Source organism: Hypanus sabinus, chromosome 10 (assembly GCF_030144855.1).
Source record: "Hypanus sabinus isolate sHypSab1 chromosome 10, sHypSab1.hap1, whole genome shotgun sequence".
In the NCBI taxonomy this organism is placed as follows: domain Eukaryota; kingdom Metazoa; phylum Chordata; class Chondrichthyes; order Myliobatiformes; family Dasyatidae; genus Hypanus; species Hypanus sabinus.
Window position 1 is genome coordinate 4775306 of NC_082715.1, and position 26053 is coordinate 4801358.

General features: G+C 44.2%; 1 protein-coding gene across 6 annotated transcripts in view; it reads right to left on the reverse strand.

Moving 5' to 3' along the window:
* Window positions 1–26053, reverse strand: part of klhl32 (kelch-like family member 32) — a 446189-nt gene that overhangs the window by 142805 nt on the left and 277331 nt on the right. For 5 of the 6 annotated variants that reach the window (XM_059981371.1, XM_059981372.1, XM_059981374.1 and 2 more), the window contains one exon: window positions 24179–24394. In XM_059981371.1, the coding sequence (XP_059837354.1) occupies window positions 24179–24394 (216 nt within the window). Of the gene's footprint in view, window positions 1–14649; window positions 15067–24178; window positions 24395–26053 lie in introns of those variants that run through there. The other variant, XM_059981376.1, reaches the window with a different exon arrangement.

The window sequence follows — 26053 nt, forward strand, 5'->3', positions numbered from 1 at the left end:
GGTTAATTCACCATAATTCATGAACCAGAACAGAATCAATAAAAAAACTCCGCACAAATGTAGATGGACAAACAACCAATGTGCATAAGAAGAGAAACATTACAAATACAAAATAATAATAATAAATAATACCAAAAACCTGAGTTGTTGAGTCCTTTAAATTGATTCCATAGGTTGTGCAATCAGTTTAGAATCCAGGTGAGTGAAGTTATTGCTTCTGGTTCAGGATCCTGATAGTTGTAGGGTAATAACTGTTCCTGGACCTGGTAGCATGGGACCTGAAGTTACTGTGCCTCTTTCCTGATGACAACAGCAAGAAGAGAGCACTTTTTGTAGATTTTCTGTCGAGATTATGGCCTGTACGTTGATGATGGATGCTGCTTTCCTGTGACAGCATTCCTTGTAGGAATGTGCAGAATGGTGGGGAGAGCTTTTCCTGTGATGGACTGGGCCAAATCCTCTACTTTTTGGAGGCTTTTGTAGGTGTTTCCATACAAGGTTGTGATGTAACCAGTCAGTATACTATTGGAATTTGCCAAAGTTTTAGATGATATGCCAAATCTTCTAAGAAAGTAGAGGTGCATGGTAACATAATTGGGAGAAATACAAATAGTTCACAACCACCGATATTGAGTTGGGATTTTGCTTTAAGAGGCTGGTCTGATGTGATGACGTTATTACGTTAAAAGATTTTAGCACGCTTTTGTCGATTAAGTTTTGTGGTTCAATAAAATGAATGGGTTTTGTTAAGCACTTCACTTTGTTTTACTTGTGGAAACCTACATTGGTGACACCGAAGCTCTCGGATGATCCTGGAGTCATTGAACATGTCGGCCAGTGCAGAAACTGCTGGAGTTTTGGGAGCAAAATGCCACTGCATAGTTCATACAAGCTGAGGCCCAGTTTGCTCTGCAAGAAATCTCTGCCAACAACGCCAAATATTTCTATGTGGTAGCGCCTGTCAGTAATTCTTCAGTGGTGAGTCTGCTTGGACACCCGCCTGAACACGGATAATGAACCTGAATACCGATTGCTAAAAACTCACCTCTTACAGACTTTCAACTATCAGAGTCAGAGCACATCAAACAGTTGCTGTCCTTACCCAGTCTCAGTGACGGTAAAGCCCTCATAGCTAATGGACCACACGCCGTCTCTCCTGGGAAATCACCATCCTTGTTTTATTTTTAAAGAACCCCATGCAGCAAATGCCTGATCCAGTTCATGTAGCCCTCACCATTGTACTTGTGATGGACTATAGGGAGTTTGCTAAAATGGCTGATAGTCCACACTCAGCCTGACAGCAATGCATCATTCCTCCTCCTTTCTCTTCTCAATAAGCTCGGCCAGCAAAGCCCCCAGAAGAAGGACACCCATGGCTGTGAAACAGACAATGCCAGACCTGTGCTTTTACCAAGCTCGCTTTGTTACAAACACTAGGAAGTGCCGACCGTTTTGTAGCTTTGACAGAGCAGTGCATCTGGACATCAGAAGTCAGTGAACAGTGGGTTCCAGATGCCAGGGACATCTACTGCTCATTACAGATACCCTTCCAGGGAGACACATCCTGTGTGATATGGGTGTTCAGCTGAGTGTGCTACCAGCATCACCTATTGATGAGAAGGCAAAGAGCAACAAAAACTCGCTGGAGGACATCAAGATCCAAACTTATGGGACATGACGGGTGAAGCTCTGCTTCAGTGGGCTCATGTTACACATGGGACTTCATCCTGGCTAAAGTGGCTTGGTGCAGATTTCCTGTGTGCCCAAGGACTTTCAGTTGATCTAAACAACTGCTGGCTTGTGGATGCCAAGGACTTTGGGTCGTTACCCTGCTCTCCCAGTAAGTTCCCCACAACGACTCTGTCGAGCACATGCAGCACAGCATGCAAGTTTACTCAGCTGCTGGATGAATTCCCAGACCTCACCAAGCCCAAATTCTCCACCACAGTCACAAAACATGGGTCAAGCAATGAGCTTCCACAGAGCAGCCGGCAACAGTGAAAACTGAGTTTGCCTATATGGAGAGACTTGGAATTGTATGCCAGTCGAACAGCCCCTGGGCTTCACCCTCCATATGGTCTCTAAGCGTGATGGTGGTTAATCATGTGGTGATTAGTGACACCTTAACGAGACCACCATCCCTGATCATTACCTAGTCCCACACAGTTAAGACTTTTCAGCATGTTTAACCAGGAAGTTCATTTTCTCCCAAAGTCAATTTTGTTATGGGCTACCATCAGGTGCCTGTGTGCTCAGAGGATATACCCCAAACATCTGTAATAATCTGTAATACCTGTTTGGCCTTTTGGAGTTTCTGTGCATGCACGCAGCACAGACTTTCCAACAGCTGATGAACTCAGTATTAAAAGATTTAGATTTTCTTTTCGTTAACCTGATTGCCGTTCCTGTCACCAGTGCATCGAAATCCAAACACGTATCCTCTCTCCGCACACTCTTTGAGCACTTAAGCCAACATGGGTTGATTATTAACCCTGTTAAATGCCGATTTGGGATGTCAACCATTGACTTTCTCAGCTATCCGATCTCTGCAGATGGTGTGCCACCCCTCCCATCAAAAGTAGCTGCTCTACTAAAAAACTACAGGGGAATTTAGGCATGGTGAATTCCTATCACCACTTCATTCCACAAACTGTTGAACTTATGCTCCCCCTGTACAGTACAGTGCGCTTATAGGCAATACTCCTAACAAGTGCTTGACTTGTGATAACAAGCGACATGACCAGTGCATTTAATGATGCCAAATGCTCTCTTCCTAATGTGACCGTACTGGCACACCTGCTCCCCAATTCATCCACAGCCATTACAACTGCAGGCTCAGACTATGCTGTGTGTACTGTGCATCAACAGCTGGTCAGAGGCGGGTGGCAGCTGCTCATCTTCTTCAGCCGGCAGATCCGTCCCTCCAAAGGAAGTACTGCACGTTCAACCATATAACCATATAACAATTACAGCACAGAAACAGGCCATCTCGGCCCTTCCAGTCCGTGCCGAACACTTACTCTCACGTGACCATGACCATCTCTTCTCTATTTACTTCTAGAGGGTTGCCATTTCACAGCGTTCATTGGCCACAAACCCCTCGCCAACACAATGGCCAAAATATCAGACCTTTGATCTGCACAGCACAAATGCCACCTGGCCTACATATCTGCATTCACAATGGATATACAACATATCAAATAATGCCGTGGCCGACTGCCTGTCACGGCCAGCTGTTAAGGCCATACATATAGGATTGATTATGGCATGGTAGCCTACCAAGTTACTGACCCAAAGGTCCAGGCTTACCGAGCAGCAGTCAATGGTCTGCGGTTGGCTGACATTAAGTCTGGGGAAGCTGGGGTTTCACTCCTGTGTGAAATCTCAACTGGTCACCCTTGTCCTCTTGTGCCCACAAACTCCATACATGGCCTCTCACATTCAGGCCGGAAGACCTCAAAGAAACGGGTTACACTAAAGTTTGTTTGACACAGCCTCAGAAAGGATGTGTACGATTAGACTGCTGCTTGCGTGGAGTGCCAGCGGACAAAAATTGATCATGATGTTTAGGCGCCATTGGCATCTTTTGAGGTCTCTGAGCGATGGTTTGACCCTGTCAATGTGGACACTGCTGGTCCTCTTCCCACTTCCCGCGGTTTCACACACCTTCTTACCATACCTGGTGCCCCTCTAGCATCAACAACGGCCACAGTCTTGGCTTGCGTTAGGGTTGCTTGGTTTGGCATTCTATCTGACATTTCCCCTGACCATGGTTCCCCATTCATTTCTGACTCTAGACTGTGATGGCGTTAGGTTACATCACACCACGGCATATCACCCACAGTCCAATGGCCTATACCAGCGGTTTCCCCGCTCCTTCAAGGCTGCTCTGAGGGCTTCCCTTACCGATGAGTGTTGGCATGATCATCTCCCATGGGTCCCGCTGGGGCTCAGAACTGCTCCAAAAGAGGACCTGCAGTTGTCCACAGCTAAGTTGGTATACGAGCAGCTATTATGAGTGCCAGGTGAATTCATTCCTGACGCCACAACTGCCTGGTCGGACTCTCAACAGCATTCCACCCTCCTCAGTAAATTCAATTCCTTTTCACCTATTCCTACCTCCCATTATGGCGTACAGCATCTAGGGTACCCGTTGACTTACAGTTCACCTGTTTGTTTTTGTTCACCATGACACACACCCTTCTGATGGCCGTTCAATGTTTTCAAACAGAGGCAATAAATTTTATCATGGATAAGAGGGGTAAATCTGAATGTACTTCAGTAGATCTCCTTAAGCCAGCCCACCAAGATTTGGAGTATTCCACTGCCATGCCCCTGATGTCACAAGATGACCATGAACATGTCAACATACCTCTGGACGAGTGTGGTTCCTCCACCCATGGAGCACAGGTGTCTTATCTGAGCTCCAGACAGACTCACAATACCGATTTCAGTGAATTCTGTGCGGGGGGGGACCTGTGGAGTAAAGTAATTGGGAGAAATGTACTTAATTCACAACCACTGACATTGAGTTGGGGTTTCGCTTTAAGAGGCTGGTTTGACATGATGATGTTATTACATAAAAGATTTTTAACTCATCATCACTGGAAGTAAGTGCCACTGGGTGATAGTCTTTGAGGCAGATTACCACGCTCTTCTTGGGCACTGTGCTTGAAGCAGGTGGGTACCACACACTGCCAGAGCGAGAAGTTGAATATATCCGTGAATACACCAGCACAGGTCTTCAGTACTGAGCCAGGTACTCCATCCAGACCAGATGTTTTCCTTGGATTCACTCTCTTGAAGGCAGCCCACATGTCATCTTCAGATACTGAGACCAAAGGATCATCGGGAGACATGGTTTCTCCCTGTTCGGGTACTCAAAGTAGAAGCACAGAGCCCATATGTCAGGAGGTTCTGGCATTCAAACCCTGCCACAGCTGTCGAGCACCCCTCATCGATTCTAGTCTAGTCTGGAATCTCCACTTCACCCGAGAGACGGCTTTCTAGAAATCATACCTGCAGTCTTGATTTCCAGACTTCAATGCCTCTGATCTGGCTCTCAGCAAATTCCAAATATTATGGCTTATCAAGGGCTTCTGATTGAGGTAAACCCTGAATGATTTCATAGGGACACACTGATCCACAGCTGTTTTATTAAATGCTGTTATGACCCTGGTGTAGTCATTCAGGTCCTGAGATGAGTTCCTGTATATGGCCCATTCTGTTGACTCAATACTGTCCTGTAACCATTCCTCAGCTACCCATGACTTGTCTTGATCTCTGGAACCTTGCTTTTTAGGTTCTATCTGTGTGCAAGTTGCAGGAATACAGCCAAATAGTCCAATTTACCAAAATGTGGTCTCGGAAAGGAACGATAGGCATTCCTTATTGTAGTGTAGCAGTGGGGGCAACAGTAATAGTGAGTACCGAAATGATAGACGAATAAATAGTTATTTTGTATCCACCTTTACTGTTGAAGACACACCAGTATCCCAGAAGTTCAAGAGTGTCAGGGGATGGAAGTGAGTGTAGTTGCTATTACAAGGGAGAAGGTTCTTGGAAAACTGAAAGATCTGAATGTGGGTAAGTCACCTAGACCAAATGCTCCACACAGCAAGTTTCTGAAAGAGGTAGCTGAGAAGAGTGTGGAGACATTGACAATTATCTTTCAAGAATCACTAGATTCTGTAATGCTTCTGGACGACTGTAAAATTGTAAATGGCACTCCGATCTTCAAGAAGGGAGGGATGCCGAAGAAAGGAAATTACAGGCCAGTTTGCCTGACCTCAGTGGTTGGGAAAATGTTAGAGTCGATTGTTAAGGATGAGGTCTCAGGATACTTGGAGGCACATGATAAAATAGGCCGTAGTCAGCATAGATTCCTCAAGGGAAAATCTTGTCTGAAAAATCTGTTGGAATTCTTTGAGGAAATTAACAAGGAAGACAGACAAAGGAGAATCAGTTGATGTTGTGTTCTTGGATTTTCAGAAATCCTTTGACAAGGTGGCACACTTGAGGCTGCTTAACAAGATAAGAGTATTATAGTAAAGAATCTAGCATGGCTGATTGTCAGGAGGCAAAGCCTTTTCTGTTGGCTGCCAGTGACGAGTAGTTTTCCACAGTTGTCTGCATTGAGACTGCTTCCTATTTATGTTAAATGTCAATGATCGGATGATGGAAATGATGCTTTGTGGCCAGGTTTGTTGATGATATGAATGTTAGTTCCTGTTGAGGAAGCAGGGAGGTTGCAGATGCACTTAGATCGACTAGGAGAATGGGCAACGACATGGCAGATGGGAGGTGTACAGTCATGCACCCTGGTAGAAGGGTCAAAAGCATAGACTATTTCTAAATGGGCAGTAGATTCAAAAATCTGAGATGTAAACAGACTTGGGAGTCCTTGTGCAGGATTCCCTAAAGGTTAATAGGCATCTGTTAGTCTTGAGAGACCATGGATTTGTGCCTCGGAAAGACTAACGCTTTAACCACTTGGCCGCACGCTAACACACCTAAAGGTTAACATGTAAGTTAAGTCGGTGGGGAGCAAGGTAAATACAATGTTAGCATTCATTTCAAGAGGACTAGAATATAAAAGCAAGTATGTAATGTTGAGGCTTTATAAGGCACAGATGAGGCCTCACTTGGAGTATTGTGAGCTGTTTTGGGCTCCTTATCTAAGAAAGGATGTGCTGACATTGGAGACGGTCCAGAGCAGTTTCATGAAAACAATTTGAGGAATGTAAGGTTATCATATGAGGAGCGTTTGATGGCTCTGGGTCTGTCTTCATCAGAATTTAGAAGAATGAGGATGAGGGAGATCACATTCAAACCTATCGACTTCTGTAAGTCTTAGATAGAATGGATAAGTAGAGGATGTTTTCTGTAGTTGGGAAGCCTTGGGCCAGAGACTCAGAATAGAGGGATGTCAATTCAGAACTGAGATAAGGAGGAATTTCTTTAGCCAGTGGTGGTGAATCTGTAGAATTTGTTGCCACAGGTAGCTGTGAATGCCAGATCACTGGGTGTATTTAAGGCAGTCGTTGACAGGTTCTTGACTGGTCAAGATTTGAAGGGTTACGGGGGAAGGCAGGAGAAGGGGGTTGAGAGGGAAAATGAATCAGTCCTGATGAAATGGCAGAGCAGAATTGATTGGCTGAATGGCTCACTTTGTCCTCTCTCTAATGGTCTTATGCAGTAAGGACCTCCGGTTTCCTCCTGTTCCTCCTGCTGTAGTCAATAATCAGCTCCTTGATCTGCAAACATTGAGTGTCAGTAACTCTTTAAGAATTGTGACATGTGATGCAGAGGCAAGGCAGCACTGCCTTCAGCAAGGTTAACCTTTTGGATCTATGGGATCTGTTTGCTTACCATTGAGACTGTGAACAAACATGAGTAATCAGCAGGGACTAGGCACTGCAAATACCAACCAGCATCAAGATAAAGTGAAAACACAAGAAATTCTACAGATATTGGACTCAGCCCAGTTCATCACAGGTAAAGCATTCCCCACCACTGAGCAGACTTATAGAGCACATTGTCGTGGGAAGCAACATCCAGCATCAAGGAACCCAACATCCAGGCCATGTTCCCCTCTCACTGCTGCCACAGCAGCCTCAGGACTCCCACCACCAGCTTCAGGAACAGTAATTGTCCCTCAGCCACTGGCTTCCTGATGCAGAGGGGATAACTTCAGTCACCTCACTCTGAACTGATCCCACAACCTATGGACACACTTTCAAGCACCCTGCAACTTGTATTCTCAATGTTTATTACTGAATTATTTATTATTGCTATTTGTTTATATTCTGTATTTGCACAGTTTGTTGTCCTTTGCACACTGGTTGTTTGTCCGTCTTGTTGTGTGCAGTTTTTCACTGATTCTATTGTGTTTCTTTCTACTCACTATGAACAGCCACAAAGAATGAATCAGTGTAGTATAACATATACTGATTCAGTACAGTACTGTGCAAAAGCCTTTGGTACATACAGTATATATAGCCGGAGTGCCTAAAACTTCTACACAGGACTGTAATATTTTATGTATTGCACTGTACTGCCATCACAAATAAAAATGATTTTTAAGGCAAATGTGAGTGATGGTAACCCTGATTCTGATATGGGTCACTTTTGTGGACTGAGAGTGGAAAGGAGGCAGCGAGAGGGGAATCATGGTTGGGAAAAGGGAAAGGGAAATGGAAGGGAGACAAGAGGGAGTGGGAAGCACCAGAGAGACATTCTGCAGTGATCAATAAACCAATTGTTTGGAATCAAATGACCTTGCCTGGGGTTTCAGGGTTGGGTGTGGCTCCATTCACGCCACCCTTCACCCCTGGCCCTTCTTCTCTGCCAACTGTCCCACACCTGTCACACAGCACTCCACCCTCACCATTCCCAACAGCCTTTGCTCCTGCCAGATTTACAAGCTCACTCTCTGTTCTAAGTTGACAAATACAGTACTGTACAAAAGTTTTCGGACCCTAGCTATACAGGTGTCCCGTTTTTCGAACGTTCGTTGTTCGCTGTTACGAAAGACCTACGTTAGTTACCTGTTTTTGCTAACAGAAGGTGTTTTCACTATTATGGAAAAAGGTAGCGTGTGAAAAAAGGCAACGCGCGCCGAGCAGCCGAGCTCCTCCCCCGGAACTGCATTCTAGCCGGCATTGCTTAAACACGTGCCTGTGAGCATCTGTGCTTTATGTCGATTTATTTTGTGTATCCGTTAGCAAGATGTGTTCTAAGGTATCAGAAAAGCCTAAAAGAGTGCGCAAGGGTGTTACACTCAGTGTAAAACTAGACATAATAAAGCTTCCGATCGTGGCAAAAGAAGTAAGGATATACTGTAGTGAGTTTGGCCAAGTGTTTGTGGGTGCTGACAAAGATGATGTTGAAGAGGTTTTGGCATCCCATGACCAAGAACTGATGAAGAGGAAAGGGTAACAATTGAAGCCGAACACAGTAGCAAATGGCCCGAAAGTGAAGTCATCCAGGAACTGAACATGAAGCAATTGCATGAGATTTCGCTGCAATTGACAATGCTGCAATGATTGCAGAGAAGTATGACTTTATTTTTGAAAGGGTACGTAGGTTTAGGGCATATTTGCAGGATGGTTTGAGTGCTTACAAAGAACTGTATGATAGAAAAATGCATTGAGGCTAAGCAGTCAAGCATACTGTCATTTTCAAGCCTTCCACATCAGCCACAGCAGACGACGAAACTCGACCTTCGACATTGAAGCAGGCAGACATAGAAGAAGGTGACCTGCCTGCCCTGATGGAAACAGACGACGATGAGATGACACCCCAGTCTCCTCTACCTGCCACCACCCCAACCTCCGATGACTCAGCCTAACACACCATCATCAATGTCCTCACTGTCTTCCTGATTCCAATAAGTGAAAATACACTGGGCGTACATTGTTTCTACTTGATATGGGCTGTGTATTTTTATATGTTATTTGGTATGATTTGGCCACTTCATAGCTTAAAGGTTACTGAAAGAGTGCTTCTGCCAAGAGCGCTTACGCCGAGTGTTTCCGCCAAGAGTGCTTGTGCAGAGCATTTTTGCCGTGTGTGCTGCCGAGAGTGCTTGCGTGAGATTTTCACTGCGGTGGACAGTGCTGCAATAATTGCAGAAAGGTATTCCTACATTATATAGGCTGTGTATTTATCAGATCATTCCAGCTTTTACTATATGTTACTGTTATTTTAGGTTTTGTGTGTTATTTGGCATGATTTGGTAGGTTATTTTTTGGGTCTGCGAACGCTCACAAATTTTTCCCATATAAATAAATGGTAATTGCTTTTTCACTTTACGACATTCCAGCTTACGAACCATTTCATAGGAACGCTCTACCTTCGAATAGCGAGGGATGCTGTATATTTATGCCTAAGTTTTTTGCACAGTACGGTACATATTTCAATATTACAGTTATTTTGAACTTTCAGCAACACACATAAAGGACCAAGAATCAATTTTATTCACCTTGTGCATTTACATGTATAAAGGATTTACCATGGTGTGTTGGTAGGGCACAACATGCAGCAAGATAGAACATTCAACAATTAGAAACAATTAAAAAATAGAGAAACATAGAAACATAGAAAATCTACAGCACAATACAGGCCCTTTGGCCCACAAAGCCTTGCTAAACGTGTCCTTATCTTAGAAATTACTAGGGTTACCCATAGCCCTCTATTTTTCTAAGCACCATGTACCTATCGAAGAGTCTCTTAAAAGACCCGATCGTATCCACCTCCACCACTGTCACCGGCAGCACATTCCATGCACTCACCACTCTCTGCATAAAAAACTTACCCTTGACATCTCCTCTGTACCTACTTCCAAGCAGCTTAAAACTGTGCCCTGTCATGCTAGCCATTTCAGCCCTGGGAAAAAGCCTCTGACTAACCACACGATCAATGCCACTCAACACCTTATACACCTCTATCAGGTCACCTCTCACCCTTCATCGCTCCAGGGAGAAAATACCGAGTTCACTCAACCTACTGTCATAAGGCATGTTCCCCAATCCAGGCAACATCCTTGTAAATCTCTGCACCCTTTCTATGGTTTCCACATCCTTCATGTAGTGAGGCGACCAGAAATGAGCACAGTACTCCAAGTGGGATCTGACCAGGGTCCTGCATAGCTGCCACATTACCTCTCGGCTCTTAAACTCAATTCCACGATTGATGAAGGCCAATGCACTGTATGTCTTCTTAACCACAGAATCAACATGTGCAGCTGCTTTGAGTGTCCTATGGACTCAGAACCCAAGATCCTTCTGATCCTCCACAATGCCAAGAGTCTTACCATTAATACTATATTCTGCCATCATACTTGACCTACCAAAATGAACCACCTCACATTTACCTGGGTTGAACTCCATCTGCCACTTCTCAGCCCAGTTTTGCATCCTATCTATGTCCCGCTGTAATCTCTGACAGCCCTCGACACTACCCACCCCCAACCTTGGTGTCATCAGCAAACTTACTAACCCATCCCTCCACTTCCTCATCCAGGTCATTTATAAAAATCACGAAGAGTAAGGGTCCCAGAACAGATCCTTGAGGCACTCCACTGGTGACCGACCTCCATGCAGTCTGCAACCACTGTTTGCCTTCTGTGGGCAAGCCAATTCTGGATCCACAAACAATGCACCCTTGGATCCCTTGCCTCCTTACTTTCTCAATAAGCCTTGGATGGGGTACCTTATCAAAAGCCTTGCTGAAATCTTGTTGTTCGTTATTTCTCCCTTCTCACTGTGAGATGGAGACATCCCTTTCTCCTTTATGAGGGAAAGAGCCTGTGCTATGTCGAATACCAGGTGGACAATGTAGACTTTGGGGTAACTGCAAGTCTGTGTCTTTGCTGTTGCTTTGGGGAGGGGGATCAGTGCCACTTACGCACAGGAGGGGAGGCTGTAGCCAGAGAAATCAATGTTCATGTCATCAGATCAGAGGCTACCCGGACAGAAAATGCACCACCAGCCTGAATGTGGCCTCATCGTGGCAGTAGAGGAGGCCATGGCTGACAGGTCGGAATGAAATGGGTGCTGGCAGGAAATCCCACCGTTTGTGATGGATGCAGCCAACATAGAGGAAGCCACAGCAGGAGCTACAGAAACAGTAGATGATGTGTCAATGCAGTAGTGAGTGAACAGTATGTTTTCCTCACGAATGAGGTGGTGATCTGAGTGCTTGTGGTACAACAGCACAAGCCTTCACTCTCCTTCTCCAACCATCTGCCCAACAGCTAATTAAATATAATGGTTGATGGTTAGCAATTGCCAGATTTAATGCTGGAAAAGGTTCCCAGCTGAACTCCAGTGGATAAGAATGATCTAAAGATTAATACGGTCCATGTCTATTAAGCCTTCAGGCAACCAATAAGTCAATTATTCAAAGGTAAAGGCAGATAGTTTAAAACAAGACCAATCTAGCCCATGAGTTCTATCACCAAAGCACTAAAATATCAATTTAACACTTTTACAGACATAGACCATGATACTACTGTAATTATAATGATCAAGGTGACCTCACAGCATCTTAAAACAAATGTGCTTTTGTTTCTTAAACAAATCCTCCCAGAATGAAGGATTGGGACACGTAGAAACTTAATATTTTTAGTATGAGATTTAAGATTTACCCCAAGTAATGTAAAATTCCTAAAAAAATTTAAAACCACAAAGCTCAAAAAATGCAATAGTACACCCCGTTCTATAAAAGAACTACAAGTGGAAACAGGACTGAGTATATCAGATTCAAATGTGGTTTGCATCATTTACAAACTTCTTCCCTGCTGCGTCTTATCCCCACCTTCTTATTGTGACATCTTCCCCTTTCCTTTCCAGTCCTGATGAAGGGTCTTGGCCTGAAATGTTGACTGTTTACTCATTTCCATAGGTGGTACCTGATCCCAGCTGAGTGTGAGTGTGTGCGTGCGTGCGTGTGTGTATTTCAAGATCTCTGAGTTCCTCCCACAATTTGTTTGTTTTACTCAGTTGGTATTATCACATCACCTTTCTAACTGTTGCTGTTAATTCTTTACATTCTCCAGAAACATTTTGTAATCGTTTTCTCTGAAATGTCAAACCAATTTACAGGAGGCGAGCAGCTGGGGGACTGTCAGGAGAAATGGAAATGTGAATAGACAGCACAGAGTAACTGTGGCCATTCCCCTCAATAAGAAGTATACCGTTTTGGATACTGTTATGGGGGACAAGCTCTCAGAGGAATGCCACGGAGACTGGGTTACTGGCATGGGCATGGGTCTGTGGTGCAGAAGGGAAAGACAGAGAAGGGAGCAGTAGTGATAGGGGGCTCGATAGTGAGGGGAACAGACAGGAGATTCTGTGGATGTGAATGGGACACCTGAATGGTATGTTGCCTCCCAGGTGCCAGGGTCAAAGAGGTCTCGGAATGTGTCCACAGCATTTTGGAGGGGGAGGAGAGCAGCCAGATGTCTTGGTACGTATTGGTACAGATGACATAGGAAGGAAAAGCAAAGAGATCCTGAAGAGAGAATTTAGAGAGCTAGGCAGAAAGCTGATGAGCAGGACTCCAGGGTAGTAATTTCTGGATTGCTTCAGGGTAGTAACTACCTGCGCCACGTGCCAGTGAGAGTAGAAACAGGATGATTTGGCTGATAAATGTGTGACTGAGAAGCTGGTGCTGGGGGCAGGGTTTCAGGTTCTTAGATTATTGGGATCTCTTCTGGAGGAGGCATAACCTGTACAAAAGTGCAACCCGAGGGGGCCAATATTCTCACAGGCAGGTTTGTTAAGCTGTTGGGGGGGAGGATTTTAATCTAATTTGGCAGAGGTATGGGAACTGGAGTGAAGGGACTCAGGATAGGACGGATTGTAAAAAAGCAAAGATAGCGAACACAAAGTACACTGCAGATGCTGGGGTCAAATCAACACGTACAAACAAGCTGGATGAACTCAGCAGGTCGGGCAGCATCCGTTGAAATGAGCAGTCAACATTTTGGGCCGAGACCCTTTGTGAGGACTGAAGAAGGAGGGGGCAGGGGCCCTATAAAGAAGGTGGGGGGAGGGTGGAAAACCAATCAAAGGAAAGATCAAGGGGTGGGGGAGGGGAAGCAGGGAGGGGAAAGGCAGGAGAGGTGAAGAAGGAATCTAAGGGGAAAGCACTATGGGTAGTAGAAGAAGGCAGAATCATGAGAGAGGCGATAGGCAGCTAGAAGAGGAGGAAGAATGAAAGTAGGATGGGGGAAGGGAGAGGGAGGGAGTTAGCGGAAGTTGGAGACTACCCAGACGGTGGATGAGGTTTTGCTTCTCCAACCTGAGTTTGTCCTTATCATGGCAGTAGAGGAGGCCATGTATGGACATATCCGAATGGGAATGTGAAGCAGAGTTGAAGTGAGTGGCAACCAGGAGATCCTGTCTGTTGTGGCGGACTGAGTGGAGGTGATTGACGAAGCAGTCCCCCAATTTGCGTCGGGTCTCGCCGATGTAGAGGAGGCCACACCAGGAGCACCGGATGCAGTCAGAGATAGCATGCAGTCAGAGTGTCAGGCAGGGCAGGATCAAAATTGATCGGACAAAATTGCAGCCAGCAGGGATGCAATATCAAAGAGGGTAGAAAAACAATATTCAAAGTGTTATATCTCAAAGCAAGGAGTATAAGAAATAAGGTGGATGATCTTGTTGCTCATTAAAGACTGTCAGGTATGACGTTGTGGCCTTCACTGAATCGTGGTTGAAGGATGGCTGTAGTTGGGAGCTGAATGTCCAGGGTTACACATTATATCAGAGGGATAGGAAGGTAGGCAAAGGGGGTGGTGTGGCTCTACTGGTAAAGAATGGCGTCAAATCAGTAGGAAGATGTGGCATAGGATTGGAAGATGTTGAATCCTTAGGGGTTGAGTTAAGAAACTGCAAGGGTAAAAGGACCCTGATGGCGGTTATATACAGGCCTCCCAACAGCAGCTGGGATGTGGACCGGAGATTACATAGTGAGATAGAAAAGGCTTGTCAAAATAGCAATATTAATAAAATGGCCACTGAGTGTACAATCAGTCCTGATGAAGGGTCTTGGCCCAAAGCGTTGACTGCTCATTTCAACGGATGCTGCCTGACCTGCGGAGTTCATCCAGCTTGTTTGTATGTGTTGATTTGCCCCCGGCATCTGCAGTGTATACTGAGTGTACAATCTTACTCTGAACAGGACTGCTGTAACAATCTTCTTTAAATGAGAGAATGTTTTATATCTGTATGGCTGAATGATCACAATTCTACATGTGAATTGTTTGATTTTGTAATTCAGACATCGCTTTCTCAATGCCTTGAATAACCCAATCAACAAAGCAGAATATTTCAAAGCAAGCTTATCAAACGAAAATGAATAGTCAATAAGTAATTAATAAAATGTCCTGATCCTATTTGGGAAGAGCTTTACAGTCTTCGGAGACGGGCAGTGAATCAGATGAGGTCTTTCTCTGACATTAAAGAGAGGTTCAGTCGCTCTATTTCAGACCACTGTGGTCATGCTGGAAATGAGTCCACTTTCCTGAATACTACTGCTCCAAACTTCAGCAAACTGCGATGAAAAGAAGATAGAGCATAAAACAGTACAGCACAATACAGGCCCTTCAGCCCACAATGTTGTGCTGTCGTTTTAATCTGCTTCAAGATCAAACTAACCCCTTCCTCCCACACAGCCCTCTATTTTAATTCAAACAATTTGAAAAGACAATTGACATTTAGTATACATATGAAATTTAAATCCACAATGGTCTCATAATAAACTGACAAATATAAGGCCATAAGACCATAAGATATAGCAGCAGAAATAGGCCATTTGGCCCATTGAGTCTGCTCCTCCATTCAATCATGAGCTGATCTAATTTTTCCAGTCATCCCCACTCCCTGGCCTTCTCCCCATACCCATTGATGCTCTATCTATCTCTGCTTTAAATGCACCCAAAGATTTGGCCTCCACAGCCGCCCATGGCAACAAATTCCACAGATTTACCACCCTCTGACTAAAGTAATTTTTCTGCATCTCAGTTCCAAATGGACGTCCTTCAATCTTGAAATCCTAGAATCCCCTACCATGTGAAATAACCTTGCAATATCTAATCTGTTCATGCCTTTTACATTTGTAATGTTTCTATGAGATCCCCCTTATTCTCCTGAACTCCAGGGAATACAGCCCAAGAGCTGCCAGACATTCCTCATACAGTAACCCTTTCATTCTCGTGAATCTTCTCTAAACCCTCTCCAATGTCAGTGTACACTTTATAAAATAAGGAGCCCAAAACTGCACACAATACTCCAAGTGTGGTCTCACGAATGCCTCACAGATCCTCAACATCACAACCTGGCTCTTAAATTCTATACCTCGATAAATGAATGCTAACATTGAATTCGCCTTCTTCACCAGTGACTCAACCTGGAGGTTAACCTTTAGGGTATCTTGCACAAGGACTCCCAAGTCCCTTTGCACCTCTGCATTTTGAATTCTCTCCCCAACTAAATAATAGCCTGCCAGTCTATTTCTTCCAGCAATGTGCATGACCATTCACTTTCCAACATTGTATTTCATTTGCTACTACTTGGCCCATTCCCCTAAATTATCTAAGTCTCTCTGCAGACTCTCTGTTTCCTCAACACTACCCGCTCCTCCACCTATCTTTGTGTCATCGGCAAATTTAGCCACAAATCCATTAATCCCATATTCCAAATCATCATACATCGTAAAAGGCAGCAGTCCCAACACTGACCCCGGTGGAACTCCTCTGGTAACTGGCAACCAGAATAGGATCCCTTTATTCCCACTCTCCACCCATGCTAATAACTCCCCTGTAATTTCATGGGCTCTTATCTTGCTAAGCAGCCTCATGTGCGGCACCTTGTCAAAGGCCTTCTGAAAATCCAAGTATATCACATCTACTACATCTCTTTTGTCTACCCTGTTTGTAATTTCCTCAAAATATTGCAGTAGGTTTGTTAGGTAGAATTTTCCTTTCAGGAAACCATGCTGGCTTTGGCCTATCTTGTCATGTGCCTCCAGGGACTCCATAATCTTATCCCTAACAATTGATTCCAACAACTTCCCAACTACTGATATCAGGCTAACAGGTCTATAGCTTCCTTTCTGCTGCCTCCCACCCTTCTTAAGTAGCAGAGTAACATTTGCAATTTTCCACTCATCCAGTACAATGCCAGAATCTATCGATTCTTAAAAGATCATTTAATGCCTCCGCAGTCTCTCCAGCTACTTTCTTCAGAACCTGAGGGTGCATTCCATCAGGTCCAGGAGATTGATCTGTCCTCAGACCATTAAGCTTCCTGACCACCTTCTCAGACATAGTTTTCACTGCACATACTTCACTTCCCTGACACTCTTGAATGTCTGGTATACTGCAGATGTCTTCCACTGTGAAGGCTGATGCAAAATACGCATTCAGTTCCTCTGCCATCTCTGTGTCTCTCATTAAAATATCTCCAGCGTCATTTTCTATTGGTCCTACATCTACCCTCAACTCTCTTTTACCCTTTATATACTTAAAAAAGCTTTTAGTATCTTCCCTCAGTCACCAGCTTCCTTTCATAATTCATCTTTTCCTTCCTAATGACCTTCTTAGTTTCCTTCTGCAAGTTTTTAAAAGCTTCCCAATCCTCTATCTTCCCACGACCTTTGGCTTCCTTGTGTGCCCTCTCTTTTGTTTTTACTTTGGCTCTGACTTCACTTGTCAGCCACGGTAGTGTCCTTCCTCCATTTGAAAATTTGTTCTTATTTGGAATATATTTGTCTTGCACTTCCCTCATTTTTCACAGAAACTCCAGCTGTTGCTGTTCTGCTGTCCTTCATGTTAGTGTCCCTTTCCAGTCAACCTTGACCAGTTCCCCTCTCATGCAATTGTAATTTCCTTCATTCCACTGAAATACTGACACATTGGAATTTAGTTTCTCCTTCTCAACTTTCAAAGTGAACTTGATCATATTGTGATCACTGTTCCCTAAAGGGTTCCTTCACATTGAACTCTCTTATCACCACCAGATCATTGCACAACACCCAATCCAGCACAGCCAATTCCCCATTGGGCTCAACAAGAAGCTGTTCTAAAAAGCCATCCCTTAGACATTCTACAAGTTCTCTCTCTTGAGGTCCAGTACTGGCCTGATTTACTCAATCCACTTTCATGTTAAAATCCCCAACGATTATCATGACATTGCCCTTCTGACATGCCTTTTCTATCTCCTGCTGTAATTTGTAATCCACATTTTGGCTGCTGTTTGGAGGCCTGTATACAACTGCCATTAGGGTCCCTTTACCCTTGCCATTTCTTAACTCAACCCATAGAAACTCTACACCTTTCGATCCTATGTCATCCCTTTCTAATGATTTAATATTATTTCTTATACACAGTGCCACACCACCCCCTCTGCCTACTAACCTATCTTTCTGTATATCCTTGGACATTCAGCCCCCAATGGCAGCCATCCTTTAGCCAAGTTTCAGAGATGGCCACTATGTCATACTTGCCAATCTGTAGCTAAATCTCAAGATCATCCATTTTATTTCTTATGCTGCCTGCATTCAAATAAAGCACTTTCAGTCCAGTATTTGTTGCTTTCTGCTTCAACTGTACCACGCCTTTATTGCCCTATAACTCATCCCACTCATCTCCTGCCTGTTCTTTCTATAATCTCTGTTGCACGCTATCTTTGATTTATTTCTATTTTCCCCTTCTTCAGCCCTATCACTCCAGTTCCCATCCCCTTGCCAAATTAGTTTAAAACTTCCCTCACAGCTCTATTACATGTGCACAGTAGGATATTGGACTCCTCTGAGTTCAGGTGTAACCCATCCTTTTTGTACAGGTCATACCTCCCCCAGAAGAGGCCCCAGTGACCTAGGAATCTGAATCCCTGCCCCCTACACCAGTCTCTCAGCCACACATTAATACACCTGATCATGCTATTCTTATGCTCGTTAGTACGTGGCACAGGCAGTAATCCTGAGATTACTACCCTGGAGGTCCTGCCTTTCAGTTTCCCTCCTAACTCCTTGAATTCTCTCTTCAGGACCTTCTCCCTTTTCTACCTATGTCATTGGTACCAACGTGTACCAAGACTCCTGGCTGTTCATCCTCTCTTTTCAGAATACTCTGCACCCAATCTGATACATCCCGTACCCTGAAAGACAACACACCATGCGGGTATCCCTATCAGGCTGACAGAACCTCCTGTCTGTTCCCCTCACTATGGAATCCCCTATGTCTACCGCATTCCTCATCTTCCTCTTTCCCTTCTGGACCACGGAACCAGGCTCAGTGTCAAGAGATCCAATCACCGTAATGATCCTCTGTCAGGTCACCTCACTCAACAGCATCCAGAACGATTACTGAGGGGGATGGCCACAGGGGTGCTTTCTTCTGTCTGAGCTCTTCCCATCCCTTCTCTGACAGTCACCCACTAGTCTGATTCCTTCAGTGGGCGGACTGCAGGACGTGGCTAAAGGCAATGTTTGTCTCTATTTCCCTGATTAAAGCTCCCATTGTTCACTGATTAAAGCAACGAGAGTGATTGAAACATCAGGGTGAGTGTGGAGGGTGAGCACTGGTTGTTAGTCTTTTGATTACCAGAGGGGGGGAGAGCCTTCCACTGCAGGGAGTGTTGCCCAGGTTTTTTTCTGTGGACTTGGACTGTAAACTCTTTTTTGTAGTCTTATAGTTTTTGTATTCTGTGTTTGTATTCCCTGGTCTTTCTGGGAGTTTTTTTTGTGTGTGGAGTGGGATTTGGAAGTTGATGTGCCCAATCCCTTTTGTTCATTTTTTTGTGCAGGAGGAGGGATTTGGGAGTCGATGTTCCTGATCTGTTTTGTTTAGTTTTTGTGTGGGAGGAGGGATTTGGGAGTCGATGTGCCTGATCTATTTTTACTCAGTTTTTGTACGGTGAGGGGGATTAGGGGTCAATATGCCTGATCTGTTTTCACTCAGTTTTTGAACTCAAGGTGAGATCTGAGGGTTGATGATTGTGTTGCCTTGCTTTATTTTTGGTCTCATGGTCAACCAGAGAACTGAATAATTTCAAAGTTGCATACTTTGATAACAAAAAGGACTTTGAACCTAGAGCATGGGAGAATGAGGGGAGAGTTAAAAGAGTATACAAAATTACAGGGGTATAGATAAAGTAAATGCAAGCAGGCTGAGGTTGCGTGAGAGGTCATAAGTTAAGGGTGAAAGGTGAAATATTTAAGGAGAACATGAGGAGGAACTTCTTTCCTTTGAGGGTGGTGCAAATATACAACAAGCTGCCAGCAGAGGAGAAGGATGTGGGTTTGATCTGAACACTTAGGAGAGACTTGGATTGGTATATGGTTGGGAGGGGCATGGAGGGCTATGGTCCAGATGCAGGTTGCTGGGACTTCGCAGAATAATAGTTTGGCATGGACTAGTTGGTCCAAAAGGCCCTTTTTCTGTGCTGCAATACTCTACGACTCTATGACTATGACTAGGAATATGAATTCTCCAGTTCAGGAAGGCTGCAAGTTTAATTTTTATGCATAGCAGTCAGTGACCATCTGATCAGGAACAAAGGTAAGGAAAATCAGCTCAGGTGTCCAGACAGGGATTACCTGCTCCTGGGTGCTACGTAGATGCCTGCAGTGAGACCATAAAATGTAGAAGAATTTGAGCATTTGGCCCATCAAGAAGATTAGAGAGTTTAAGTGCATGGCTCAAGGATTGATGTGGGAGAAGTTGGTTTAAAATCATGAGAAGCTGGCACCATTATTGGGGAAGGACGGAGCTGTTACGTTGGGACGGGCTCCACCTGAGTCGTGATGGGACCCGGATCCTAGCGAAATGCATAACCAGGGCTGTGGATAGGGCTTTAAAACTAAATAGTAGGGGAGTGGGTTCAATAGACTGAAGAAGAAGAATGGATAAAGTTAAAGAGAAAAGTGTGGAAAAAGATCAAGTAAAAGCAAAAGTTAAAAAAGAGAAAAGGGTGGGGTGCAGAAAAGTCAAGTGCAAAAGAGACAAAGATTACTAGATTTTAAAAGCACACTGAATGTAAGGACACTTTATCTGAATGCCTGTAGTATTTGAAGGAAGGTCCGTGAATTTGAGGCACAAATCAACATAAAGGGGTATGATTTTGTGACCACTACAGAAACATGATTGCAGGATGGAGAGGATTGGGAATTAAATATCCAGGGATATCAGGTAATTCAGAAGGATAGGCAGAATAGTGCTCTTAATTAAGGATGAGTTCAGGGCAATAGTGAGAGACGATATAAGATCTAAGGAGCAGAATGTTGAATCCATCAAGGTAGAGATTAGGAATAGTAAAGGGAAAAGAAAATCACTGGTGGGACTGGTCTATTGGCCACCGAATAATATCATTAGAGTGACACAAGCAATAAACAGAGAAATATCTGAGGCTTGTCAGAACAGAACAGCAGTTATCATGGCAGACTTTAACTTGCACATAGATTGTGTAAATCAAGTTGGTCGAGGCAGTCTTGAGGACTTCACAGAATGCATCCATGATGGCTTTCCTGAACAGCAGGTTACTGAACCTACAAGGGAACATGCTATCCCAGATCTGCTCCTATGCAATGAAATTAGCAATCTTATAGTTAGGGATCCTCTTGGAAAGAGCGATCACAGTGTGACTGAGTTCCTCGTACAAATGGAGGGTGTAATAGTTTGAACTAAAACCAGTGTATTATGCCTAAACAAGGGAGACTACAATGAGATGAGGGAGGAGTTGGATAGGGTAGACTGGAAATGCAGGCTAAATGGTGTGATGGTTGAGGAACAGAGGAAGACTTTCAAAGAGATTATTCACAGTGCTCAACAAAAGCATATTCCAGTGAAAAGCAAGGATAGTAAGGATGGGCGGGGGGAGCCAACTACGGATAACTGAGGAAATAAAGGGAGGCATCAAACTAAAGGCTCGTGCATACAAAGTCACCAAGAGTAGTGGGAAACTGGAATATTGGGAAAACTTTAAAAAGCAACAAAGAACAACTAAGAGAGCAATAAAGAAAGGGAAGCTAGATTTTGAAAATAAACTAGCATAAAATATAAAAACAGATAGTAAAAGTTTTCTACAATTATATAAAGAGGAAAAAGGTGGCTAAAGTGGACATGAGTCCCTTGCAGGACAAAAAGGGAGCTTGATATTGGGTAATGAGAAAATGGGTGAGGCTTTGAAAGACTATTTTGAGCTGGTTTTCAGGGTGGAGGACACATCTAACATGCTGAAGAGAGATGTTCCGGATGCAATGGGAGGTGAGGACCTCAATACAATAACTATCACTAAAGAGGTAATGCTGAGCAAACTCATGGGCCTAAGGACAGACAAGTCCCCTGATCCTGATGGAATGCATCCCAGGGTACTGAACGAAATGGCAGAGGTTATAGTAGAAGCTTTGGTGATAATTTACTAGAATTCTCTGGACTCTGGGCAGCTGCCGGTGGATTGGAAAACAGCAAATTTCACACCACTGTTCAAAAAAGGATTTAGGCAAAAGGCAGGTAACTATAAGCCAGTTAGTTTAACATCTGTGGTTGGGAAAATGCTTGAAGCTATCATTAAAGAAGAAATAGCAAAGCATCTGGAAAGAAATGGATCCATCAGACAGACACAGCATGGATTCAGCAAAGGCAGGTCCTGTTTGACAAACTGGAATTCTTTGAGAACATAGTGAGCACAGTGGATAGAGGGGAACAGATGGACGTTATTTACTTGGATTTCCAGAAGGCGTTTGATAAGGTGCCATATAAAAGACTTGTCCATAAGATAAGAATGCATAGAGTAGGGGGTGATGTATTAGCATGGATAGAGGATTGATTAACTAGTAGAAAGCAGAGAGTTGGGATATATGGGTGTTACTCTGGTTGGCAATCAGTAGTGAGCAGTCTGCCACAGGGGTTGGTGCCGGGCCCACAACTGTTCAAGATATACATTAACGATTTGGAAGAGTGGACCGAGTGTAGTGTATCTAAGTTGGATGATGATGTAAAACTTGTGCAGAGAATATGTAGAGCCTGCAAAGAGATATTGATAGGTTAAGTGAGTGGGCAAGGGTCTGGCAGATGGAGTACAATGTTGGTAAATGTAAGGTCATCCAGTTTGGAAGGAAAAATGGAAGATTACTATTTAATGATTAAAGATTGCAGCATGTTGCTGTGCAGAGGGACTTGGGAGTGCTTGTGCATGAATTGCAAAAGGTTGGCTTGCAGGTACAGCAGGCTAGCAAGAAGGCAAATGGAATGTTGGCCTTCATTGCTGGAGGGATTGAATTCAAGAACAGGGAGACGTGCTGCAACTGTACAGGGTACTGGTGAGGCCACACCTGGAGTACTGTGTGCAGTTCTGGTCTCCTTACTTGAGGTAGGATATACTAGCTTTGGAGGCAGTGCAGAGGAGGTTCACCAGGTTGATTCCAGAGATGAGGGGGTTAGACTATGAGGAGAGATTGGGGATTGTACTCGCGGGAAATCAGAAGAATGAGAGGAGATCTTATAGAAACATATAAATTTATGGAAGAGATAGATAAAGAGGCAGGAAAGTTGTTTCCACTGGTAAGAGAAACTAGAACTAGGGGACATAGCCTCAAGATTTGGGGGAGTATGTTTAGGATGGAGATGAGGAGGAACTGCTTTTCCCAGAGAGTGGCAAATCTGTGGAATTCTCTGCCCAATGAAGCAGTGGAGGCTACCTCAATAAATATGTTTAAGACAAGTTTGGATAGATTTTTGCATAGTAGGGGAATTAAGGGTAACGGGGAAAAGACAGTTAGGTGGAGATGAGTCCATTGTCATATCAGCCATGATCTTATTGAATGGTGGAGCAGGCTTGACGGGCCAGATGGCCGACTCCTGCTCCTATTTCTGATGTTGTTCAGTCTGCTCCACCATTCAGTCATGACTGATTTATTTTCCCTCTTATTCTCATTTTCCTGCCTTCTCCTAATGACTTTTGACATCCTGACTAATCAAGAGCCTATCAACCTCCACTTTAAATACACTCAATAAGTTGGCCTCCACAGCTGTCTGTGGCAATGAATTCCAAAGATCCATCACCCTTTAGCTAAAGAAATTCCTCATTATCTGTGTTTTAAATGTACGTCCCTCCATTCTGAGGCTCTGACCTGTCCCTGGTATCTCCTACAACTGAACACGTCCTCTGCATGACCATTCTATCTAGGCCTTTCAATATTCATTTGGTTTCCTCATTCATCTAATCTCCAGCAAATTCAAGCCCAAAGTCATCAAACGCTTTTCATACATTAACCCTTTCATCTTCTGATTCATTCCTGTAAACCAATCTCTGTGCCCTCTGGTCCTGGACTCTCTCACTAGAGAAAACATCCTCTCTACGTTCACTCAATCTAGGCCTTCCAATATTCAGTAAGTTTCAATAATATCCCCTCCCAGCCCTTCTAAACTACAATGAGTACTGGCCCAAAGCCATCAAAAGCTCTTCACTTCGTTCCTGAGATCTGCTACTTAGCGATAAAAGAACAGATTTGATGTAAACAGTGAAATAACCCTCACACTCAAGGATCAGACAAGAATTCCCACAAACTTCATCACATTAACCTACAGGAAAATGAAACACTTCTATGAGGAGCAGAGGTTAGAGCAGACTTCAGGTATTGAAACACACCTTTACTTTTGCCGTACCTGCCAAATCTTTTCCTCACTCAGGGACGTCAGGTGATCACTCTTTAAAACCTCTCGAAGCAGCCTATAAGGGAGAGCCATGACCTTATCTGGGTGGTTCTTCAACAGTTCGGAAAGGTGTTTGACCAGGAAATTCACCACAGCTTCCTCTAGCAGCGTGAGGTTAAATAGGTCGGCAAGTTTATATAAATCCAGATAATTAAAACTAGTCAGCTCCTGGGAAAACAAAAAGAAAATGGCATTCCTGTCACTCAAACTAACAGAGTGTGCAAGGTAATACAATTTCACAATTATCTGTTTCATATTATTACCCGCCAGTGCTGCAGTAATTACATTACGGGGTGCTTAATGGCATTGGAAAATGTCACGACAGAGAGAAAGTGAGTCTTCAGATATGGGAGCTACCCCAAACAAATTTCATGTGAGCCCATACAAAGAAATAGATTGCAGCCTCTAGGTCACTCTTGTATGATTCGACTGAGTTTTTTTTTATTTAGAGAAACAAATGTAGTATCACAAAGACAAGAATATCTGCAGATAAGACCATATCACCATAAGATATAGGTACGGAATTAGGTCATTTGGCTCATCGAATCTGCTCCACCATTTTGTCATGGCTGATCCAATTTTCCTCTCAGCCCCAGTGTCCTGCTGTCTTCCATATCCCTTCATGCCCTGACCAATCAAGAATCTATCAACCTCTGCCTTAAATATACATAAAGACAGCTGCCACTGGCAAAGAATTCCTAGAACTCTCTGGCTAAAGAAATTCCTCCTTATCTCTGTTCTAAAAGAACACCGCTCTGTTCTGAGGCTGTGTCCCCTGACCTGAGACTCCCACACCTTAGGAAACATCCTCCCCACAGTCACTCTATCAAGGCCTTTGAAGATGCTGGAAATCCATAGCAAAACTCAAAATGCTGGAGGAAATCAGCAGGCCAGGCAGCATCTATGGAGAGGAATAAAGAGTCAACATTTCAAGCTGAGTCCCTTCATCAAGCCAGGTGCTTTCAGATGCAGATCCTTGAAGACCATGTTAGGAAACTGAAACTACAGCTGGATGACCTTCAGCTTGTTCCAGAAAGTGAGGCAGTAATAGACTGGAGCTACAGGGAGGTAGTGACCCCCAAGGCTACAGAAGACAGGTAAATGGGTGACTGCCAGGAGAGGGAAGGGAGAAGATCAGATAGTGGAGAGCACTCCTGTGGCTGTACCCCTCAACAATAAGTACCCCATTTTGAGTACTGTTGCGGGGGCAGAGGGGAACCTACCTGGGGGAAGCAGCAGTGGCTGTGCCTCTGGCACTGAGTCTGGCCCTGTGGCTCAGAAGGGCAGGGAACTGAAGAGTATGGCAGCAGTAATAGGGGACTCTATAGTCAGAGGGACAGACGGGTGATTCTGTGGTAGTGAAAAGGAAACATGAATGGTAGTTTGCCACCCAGGTGCCAGGGTCCGAGATGTTTCTGGACGCATCCACAATGTCCTGAAAAATGAGGGTGAGCAGACAGAAGCTGTGGTACATATTGACATAGGAAGAAAAAGGGACGAGGTCCTGAGAAAAGAATATAGGGAATTAGGAAGGCAGCTGAGAAGCAGGACCTCAAGTGTAGTAATATTGGGATTGCAGCCTGTGCCACATGACAGTCAGGATAGGAATAGAATGAAGAGCCAGATAAATGCATGGCTGAAGAATTGGAACAGGGGACAGTGATTCAGATATCTGAATAATTGGGACCTCCTCTGGGGCAGGCGGGACCTGTAGAAAAGGGACGGTTTGCATTTGAATCTAAGGGGGTGCAATATACTTGTCGGCAGATTTACTAGAGCTGTTGGGAGTGGTTTAGACTAATATGGCAGGGGAATGGGAACAAATAT